This window comes from Gracilinanus agilis, chromosome 3 (genome assembly GCF_016433145.1).
Source record: "Gracilinanus agilis isolate LMUSP501 chromosome 3, AgileGrace, whole genome shotgun sequence".
NCBI classification, from domain to species: Eukaryota; Metazoa; Chordata; class Mammalia; order Didelphimorphia; family Didelphidae; genus Gracilinanus; species Gracilinanus agilis.
The window spans coordinates 57,082,240-57,091,166 of NC_058132.1; the positions used below are offsets into that span (position 1 = coordinate 57,082,240).

The 8,927-nt window shown below is 43.9% G+C and overlaps 1 protein-coding gene across 1 annotated transcript; it reads right to left on the minus strand.

Annotated features, from left to right (window-relative positions):
* On the minus strand, positions 1-7,958 carry DDOST (dolichyl-diphosphooligosaccharide--protein glycosyltransferase non-catalytic subunit). Its single transcript, XM_044668711.1, has 11 exons — positions 7,929-7,958; positions 6,865-6,997; positions 6,108-6,194; positions 4,914-5,017; positions 4,730-4,824; positions 2,734-2,827; positions 2,229-2,377; positions 1,303-1,450; positions 953-1,073; positions 482-588; positions 1-351 (listed from the first exon to the last, which is right to left on the minus strand). Exons 1-11 carry the CDS (start codon positions 7,956-7,958, stop codon positions 202-204), a joined length of 1,218 nt encoding a protein of 405 aa, XP_044524646.1. The 3' UTR covers positions 1-201.
* Between the last annotated feature and the right edge of the window lie 969 nt (positions 7,959-8,927).

Genomic DNA, 8,927 nt, shown 5'->3' on the forward strand with positions numbered 1-8,927 from the left:
TTATGTTTTACACGGATCAGGAACCAGTTTTATTTCACAATGGATGACAGTAGCTGCCAAAGATCCAGGGGCAGAGATGCTGTAGAGAAAATGATGCCCTGCCCCTGGTAACCAAGTTGTCGTCCTCAGAGGTCAGCCAGGTCCAGGCCGCCCACACCCTGCCAAATCAACAGTCCATAAAGGTTGGAGGACTTTGTTTCTTCAATCAGATTTTTCCTTCTCTTTCATGTGCAAGAAGACAGCACTGAAGAGGAAAAGCCCAGCCATCATGGAAAAAGCACTTGCATAATAAGGGAAGGCCGAGGGGATGAATCGTTCATACTGTGTGTGCTGGAGGGGCCGCACAGATACCTGGAAAAAAGAAAGGAGAGGGAGTAGGCAGGTCTAATCTGATCCCTAGGTGAAGCATCTGAGCAAATGCACTCAGCAAACTGCTGCTTCCCCAAGCTGTTCTGCCCATTCTGAGACCTCAGATGCTTACCTGAGTAGAAGAGTACAAATGAGTGTAGCCCAACCGATTGTAATCCACTTTGAACTGGAATACACCATAGACATCTGGCAACTTGAACTGGACGCTATATTTGCCACCTAGGAGAGCCCCAACCACATCAGAAATAATCACGTCAAAGGCCCATCCTGTCTAACCCTGAAGGCAAAGGTAGCCCACCCAAGCAGGTAGTGTCAGAGCCAGAATTTGAACCCAACATCCCCTCATTCTTAAGTCTAACGTGTTTTCAGGACACTGCAATTTCCCATAAGAGGCAGGAGCTTGCCCTGTTGCATGCATTTTCTTTCCCATCATCTTTCAGCATATCGGGCCCCAGAAGGAGTCAAAGGGACTCTGGATAAATATCACTCAGAGGAAAAGGAATAGTTAACTGTACAGCTAATAAAACTAACCTGGAGGGGGAGGGGAGGGGGAGGCTGGCCTGTCTCCATGGTTGACACTTACCCTTTCTCTTCAAGAAAGTTCTCACAAAAGGATCAATCCGGACAAACTCGAGCTGAATGTCATCCCCATCAAAGGGGACCCACTTGCCCTCTGAGAGCTTCTCAATGACGATGCTGTACTCCTACGGCACAAGGTTGAGTTAGGCAGAGCCATGGCCATTTGGCTAAACTGACTCAGTCCCACAGAACTTTGGAAAAGACCTAGAAATAGTTGATTCCAGATCAAAGCCACCTATTGCTCCCCCTTCCCCCCATGATACTTTTCTGGGGACACATGGAGAGATTTCACATCTAACTTTTCTGAAACAAATGTACACTTTGCCATAATATCCTTGCCTAGTAGGCCCTTACCACAAGGTCTGTGACAGTGTAGGCATTAGGGGGGGCCTTCTCTCCTACTCGATGATGAGACACGGCTCCTACACGAAGCACACCTTCCTCCTTGAACACCCATCGGGACAAGGCAACTGCCAACTCGTAGTTGCCTGTTTGGGAATATCTGTATAAGGACAAAAAAAGAAATGGGAAACCTGATGGCCAGGCACCCCCCCAGGCCCAACTTTGCCTTTTCCATCATAGAGGAATCACAGCATGTTAAAGCACTCGAGCTTAGAAAAAAAGGGAAGTGACACACTTCACCTAATAGCAGTACTCTGGGGTTGGCCTAAAGGGAAAGGCATTGAGCCATGTGGGGATCAAAAGTCTCCAAACAAAAAGGGATCAGACACAGTCTACACAAGCCCCTCTTTACAAAAGGGGAAATAGGTTCACAGGTAGAACAATTTAGTCATAAGGGTTAAGTGACAGCCTGGAATCATTTAGAGCAGTGATGGGCAAACTTTTTAAAGAGGGGCCAAAGGAAAGGCAATGCTCATCTGCCAGTCTGTTTCTAAGGCAGCTCTTTCGAAGTTTCATTGTATTGTATCCTACTCGTCATACTCGTCAGATTAGGAATAATGTCTGGCTGCTGGTAGAACATTTCAGGGGGTCGCATCTGGCCCTGCAGGCTGTAGTTTGCCCATCACTGATTTAGAGCAATTCTAAAGGCTTCACTGCAAATAAAAATGGTTCTCACTGAAGAGCTGAGCTAGCAACGTTAGGAAGAGGAGAGGGAGCTCCCAGGGAGGTTGCCATTTTCTTCTTTCCCACTGATATCTTTAAAAATCAGGAATATGCTTTCAATATTCCTGGCTCCGTATCACAGAAGAAAATGCTTTAAGTGATTCCATGAGATAATATGCTGGACCTCAACCTGCGGCTACTCCCGCCCCCCATACCTCTGTGAGCCAGGGCTGGCTTTCTGCACGGCTGAGTTAAAAAAGGCATCGCTAAAGAAGTCCAAGGAGCCGCTGAAGATGACTCGGGCATTGTTCCGGGCCTGGAGTCCTGCAATCAGGAGGGTGTTCTTCCCCACAGCATGGGGATACTAACAACAGAACAGAATCAAGTCAGCTTCCCGTCTGTCCGCTCTGAGTCCTGGCCCCAACACTGAATTGCTACTAACTCCTAAGCTGCAGACTCCAAGTTCCTAGGCTTAGTACACCCCCGGCATGGCTTGCCCAGAAATCCAAGTTGATGCTAGTTTTCTTAACTGTTCTTCCACTTCTTATCCAGCATCTCCACTTTCAAAATCCACCATCCCCCAAGGTCTAATCTCTTCAAATTCTGCCCTTAGTCAGTGCTGGAAAGCTCTGTTGACTAGCACCATATGCCCAAGGGTTGGGTTACCTGAAGCCTTCAAAGGTTCAGGATGGAATGAGAAATGCTCCAGTGAGCACTCACCTGTGTGATGGGTTTATCTGGAAAAAAGGAATATGAAGTGGAGGAGCCTGTCAGAATATCCAATACCAGAGGATTATCAGGATCAGCAACCATCCTATGGGGAAAGAAAAGAGGTCAACCCATTTGTACAGTACAAATATCAGCACAGCATCCAGTCCATAATGCGGATTCTGTGTTTCATGTGTGGTGTGGATAGGTTATTAGTAGAACAACAGCTAATGTGTTGATCTCTAAGCCTATTCAGGCAGTTAATCAGTGATTGCTAATTAATGTAATTGATGTGCCTATCAATAAGCTCAGTGAAATAATAATTAATACATACGGAGACATTAGAATGGGAAGGATATACACCAACATTTTCGGGGCATGGGCCCAATAGCTTATTTAGCTGACCTTTCTAGAATGTAGTGTAAAGGAAACAGAGAACTTTGAGTTCTTAGATGTAAGTTCAATTCTTATTGTTCTAGAGAAATAAGGGGATTTAAACCCCCATAATTTATCCTATCAAGATAATTCTTTTGTCAGACATATTTCTTACATTTGTGGTGGAATGCTTGATAATGCAATGGGATGGAGATAAATCACAGGCATAATGCTAAAGTGATTGGTAGGAAATTTTTTCACAACAGAAATATTAGTCGATCATAGGGTATGATGCTCAAACTCAGGAAAGCTGCTGTTAGGAATGTTGTTTTACTTATAAAGGTTATTGTATTCATATAAGGAAAGTTGTAATTTAGTGGTGACCCTAAAAATAGGATGGTTTTTATGCCATTTATTGCCATAATGTTAGCGTATTCTGCTAGAAAAAATATGGCAAATGGTCCTGCAGCATATTCTATACTGAAGCCTGATATGAGTTCCGATTCCCCTTCTGTTAAATCAAATGGAGCCCGATTTGTTTCAGCTAATGTGGAGATATACCATATTATTGCTAGGGGTCATGTTGTGAATAATTAATCCTATGTTTTCTTGGGTAATTATCAGGCTTTTAAATGTAAATGATCCATTAATGAGTATAATAGAAAGTAGGATGATAGCTAATGTTACTTCATAAGAAATTGTTTGGCTCTGCTCGTAGAGCCCCAATTAGAGCATATTTGGAATTTGATGCTCATCCTGATCATAGACCAGATATGGCTAAGATAAATAAAAGCCCAAGAATAAGATCAATTAGGGTTAGTGGTATTGGTAGTGGGGTTCAAACAATTAGGGCTAGGGTACGGGCTAAGATCGGTGCAATAATAAATACTGAGATTGATGAAGTAAGAGGACATAGTGGTTCTTTTGTAAATTGTTTTACTACATCTGCAAAAGGCTGAAGAATGCCATATGGTCCAATAATGTTTGGGCCTTTTCGGAATTGCATGTAGCCTAATACTTTTCATTCAATTAGTGTTAAGAAAGCCACTGCTAGTAAGATTGGAATAATATAAATTAATAAGTTGATTAAGAACATGTATTAAGGAGAGGGTTTGAACCTCTGGTTATAAAGGCTTAAGTTTTATGCAACTCTGCCACCTTAATGAACTCTTTTCTAGAGTGTATGGATATAGCATTAATTAAGATATGTTTCATTAATTAGTTTAAGGGCGTGTTTATAATGTTGGCCATATTTCTCTTGTCCTTTAGTACTGGGAGAAATAAATGTATAGATAGAAACCGAACTGGATTTCTCCAGTCTGACATACATCCATTTGTAATGGGTACAGAGGTGCCCCAACATTGAGCCAAGGGCTAAGTTACTCCTCGAGGGTGAATCTTCATTTTAAAATAAACAAATGAATACTTTCTATTCTGAGAAAATGAAGCCTGACTCTCAATGATTAAGAACAGAATAACATTCTTATGCTCACAGAGCAAACTAATGGCCAAAAAGGTATCTTGTTTTGTACCCAGGAAAGATTTCTATCATTTTCCTATCAGAAAGAAAAAATGACTCCCCCTCTCCCCCCAATTCCTGAAGATTTCAGTTGGCCTTTGCTGGCTCACTTACCCAACACCCCGGAACAGGATGGGATTGAGGGATGTTCTTCCTACAATGGTTGGGGCCTTGAGGAGATTTTCAGTGTCTGCCACAATGAGTGTATGCTGCAAGGAACAGAGGCAGAGATGGTAAAGAGACAGGTGCATCCCGGGAACTGTTGCTCCCTGACCACGGCCCCTCCCTTCGTCCTTACCTCTCCAGGGTCAGAAACGTCATAGTTGTGATGGTCAATGACGGCTGTTTTCTCCTCATCAAATTCAATTCCACACTCGCTGCCCAACTCCCTCAGTGGGTCACCTAAAGACAGACCAAGAAATTTTCAGCTGAGTCTTTACCACAAGAAAGGATATGGGCTGGAGAAAAGCAAGCCCCATGTGCTATTTCCCACTGCCTGCCTGGCAGCCCAAGGGCACTGCAGCATCACACTTTTATTGGGGGAGGAGGAGGGGTGCGGCAGCAGCGGGGAGGGGAATATACAAGTCAAGGCCACCCTCATGAGTTCCCCTTCCCTGTGATTCTTTATCTTCAATCCCTCCAAATCCTTACCTTTCACTCCAGTTTCAAAGAAGGGATTCACCCCTTGCCTAACCCCTGCTTCTTATCAAGGTTCCTTCCCTGCTGCTTATAAACATGCTCCCGCCTCCCTCACCCTTGACCCTTACCATCCCCCCACACTGCTGGGCCATGTTGCTAAAAAGAGGTTGAAAATTAAGAAGAGAATGAGAATAGCATGCAGATCAAAGGTTTAGGTTTCGAGGGTCAACTCTCTTCTTTTGGATCAGAAGTTCCCCAAGGAAGGAAGGAGAATTCTTCCACTCCCCACAAAGACGACTTCTATGGGCCCACACTAGGTTCATAGCTGCCATTTCCTTTACTAACAATAGCAACTCACAACCACATAACACTTTGTGGTTAAAATAACTTCCTCTCCTCTGAGATTCACAACAATCCAGGTAGTTAAACAGAGGTAATAAAAATCATCACTTCCATTTTATAGGTAAGAAAACTGAGGACCTAAGAGATTTGCCTAGGCCAGAGTGTCTTTTTGGCTGTGAGAGCCATAAACGCCACATTTTTTAAAATGTAATTTCGTGAGAGCTGTACAGTGCTCACAGTGCCGCTCCTGTAACAGCGCCTGGAAAAAAATGGACTTTATGGCTCCTGCAGAAAGAGCCATACGTTGCCGACCCCTGGGCTACGCCATTCTGAACTTGTTTCCTGGTTCCAAATCCTAAGCTATTTTCAATATACTAAACACAGCTAGAGGCACAGAGAAACATGGTCATGGTTTGGGCAAATACCAATTTGACAATTTGCTGTGAGGGGGGAGGGAAGAAAAACAGAAAAACTTCCTGTGGTCTTAAATTCAAGGAAAGGCCATACTCACCAATGTCTGAGCTGGCGGCTACTAGGACACTGCCACCCCCATCAATAAAAGAACTGATGGTCTCTACATTGATATTGCCTCCAAAATCTGAAAGAAATCATCAAAGCATTGTAAGTCAGCACTGATTCAAGGGTCCAGCCTCACAAAGATAGGACACATGCGAGCCCAGCCTAGGCACTATCTACTCAATGAAGTTTTACCTAACCCCACTCTCCCTCAAATTTCTCACAGCTCTTCACTGGAACTTCCTCCTTTGTACATACCTCATTCTCCCCTGTATGCTGTTTTTCTTCCTTTCCCATTTCACCCAACCCCCTTGGGCCAATGATCCTTCAGTCCTCTATACTTCTGCACAGTGCACCTCATTCAAAGGGGGCACAAAATATATATGATGCTAAATGAATGGGGGGGCTGCCCAAGCCACTAGAGCAAATCATGGCATGACTGATTTCCATTTTGGTTCTAGACAACCTTTTTTAACATCAACACCAGGTTCCTGGGTCAGCCACCTGGCCTATCTGGTAAAGGCTCATGAAGGTTTAGTGGAGTCCCACAGGCAGCTTTGCATCCCGCCCCCCCCCCCCCAATTTTAGAGACCTAAAAGCAGCCTGTTTGTAATAAGGAAGGCTTTTTGGAGGAGAGCAACAACCAAAAGGCAGGTTGGGACAAGAGTGCCTGCAATATCTGAACCACCTCCACTATTTGGGTTTCTCTCTTCTAGACCAGATGCCCTCTCCTCCAGACCACAAACCCTTACCTTCCACGGAAGGAGAGAAGATAATAAGATTGTCATACAGGAACTCTCCATACTTAATAAGGGACAGACTGGGGTCATCAGCAGTTCTGTAGGTGAGGTCAAAGCCACGGTCTGTAAGAAAATAAGAAGGCTGCTGCAGACAGCAAGCAAGGACACCACTCAAACCAAGGCGCAAAGACCAGAGGTCCCACTTGCTCTCCTTTCTACAGAATAGTGGGAAATCTGCAAATCTGTATTGCCTTCCCAAATCTCTGTTAAACTCCTAACTGCATTGGATGGCCCAGACTGAACATTTAAATGGTACCACTTCCATTCAGCTTTCTTCGATTCCTCTCAGCAATGGGGTACACAGTGCTTAGATCATATATGAACACTGACAGTAATTTAACTCACTGTGTAATGAACTGATGAAGAATGTGTGGTTGCAGATAGAAAAGGGCCCTTTGTTTCCCTTCTGGACATAAGCAAAGCCATTATAGAATAAGCCTCCATTTCCATTTCAAGTGTAACACTAACTTTACAATTACATCTAATTTTAATGCTAATGGAAAGATAAAGTCCACTGGTCTTGGACCTCCAGTCATGACAGAGCAGCAGAACAAAAATATCTGCATCACCTCCTCTGAAATACAACAAACAAGGTCAGTTGCTACAAATCTGAAGCCAGTATGACCGTGTCTTCTGTATACTTTAAGTACCTATGAAGAATGGTATGTATTAAGAAGCCTATCTGCTCCACAGAGACATAACTTTGAGTGTTAACTGATGCTTTCTCCTGTCATGGTATGTAAAAATATATCGAATAAAATCTACTCATGTTGTCCATTTTTTCAAGTGAGCTTTCTTGCCATGACAGTTGAATACTGAAAGTGAGTCCCTAGTGTCTCTGAGCTATTAAAAGAACCAGAGTAGCTGCCAAAAGACACAGATGAGATTCCTACAGGATAAGGCTACAGAAGATGCAAGAGAGAGAAAGGGGAAGCAGATCACCTCATGTAGCAGGTTCTTTTAGGCCTCCTGCCTCCACATACAAAGCCTTTTCATTACCACCCTCCATTTCCAACTTCTTTCAGTTCTTCGAGGGCAGGTACCATCTCTTGTATCCTCCCTGGCTCCCTAACCCTGCACCAGTCACTTCACAGTGCCTAGTACAAAGTTTCACCCACAGCCAGCACTCAGTGTAATCAACTGAAGACTGTTGTGCACACAAGCAGGAGTATGGACAAATGAAAGAACACTGGATTTGGAGTTAGAGAACGAAGGTTCAACTCTGTCTTGGGCCCTTCTCAGGGCCTCAGTTCCTCATCTGTGAAGCCTGTTAGACTAGATGACTTAGATTCTTTCTAGTTCCAGGTCCTACGTACTATGAATGAAATTTCCTTGAACACTGATATCAGGGCCAGCTTCTCCAGAAACAGAACTTCTGAGACTCACCCATTCCTCAGTCCAAGTTCCTTCTCAGTCAATAAATATTCACAAAAATCCCTATTAGGGCAGCAAGGTGGCACTAGAGTGCAAGGCTTGGAGTGAGGAAGACTCATCTTCCTGAGTTCAAATCTGACCTCAGATACTTCCTAGCACTGTTTCCTCATCTGTCAAATGAGCTGGAGAGAAGGAAATGGCAAACTACTCCAGTATCTTTGCCAAGAAAACTTCAAAATGAAGTCACAAAGAGTTATACTTGACTGAAAACACTAAAAGTATCAACTAAAATGTAAGGCATCCTAAGGATACAAAGAAAGAAAAGATAAGGCCTGGCCTTCAAGGTGTGCACAGGGAGGCCACCATACAAACGGCTTGGTAAAAACGAGCCATAGATAAACTGGAGATTAAATCTTAAAGGGAAGGAACTAGCATTTAAGGAGATGAAAAGCCTTCTTTAAGGATGAGATTTTAACCAGGTCTTGAAGGAAATAGAGAAACCAGAGGAAGAGAGGATGAAGAGGGAGAGCATTCCAACAAGTGGTCCTCTACTAAAGGCTCCCAAGCCGTTTCTCTTCCCAGTCAGCCTTGAGGATCTTCCATTCCTCAACAACACCCCCCCCCTTACCCCCCCCCCCCCG

Coding starts and splice junctions, on each gene's coding strand:
- DDOST (XM_044668711.1), bottom strand. CDS start 7,958: ATGGTACCTGCCCTCGAAGAACTGAAAGAA. Junction 6,998..7,928: donor CCCTCGAAGAACTGAAAGAA/GTTGGAAATGGA, acceptor TGCTGTCTGCAG/CAGCCTTCTTATTTTCTTAC. Junction 4,825..4,913: donor ACGTTTCTGACCCTGGAGAG/GTAAGGACGAAG, acceptor TGTTCCTTGCAG/CATACACTCATTGTGGCAGA.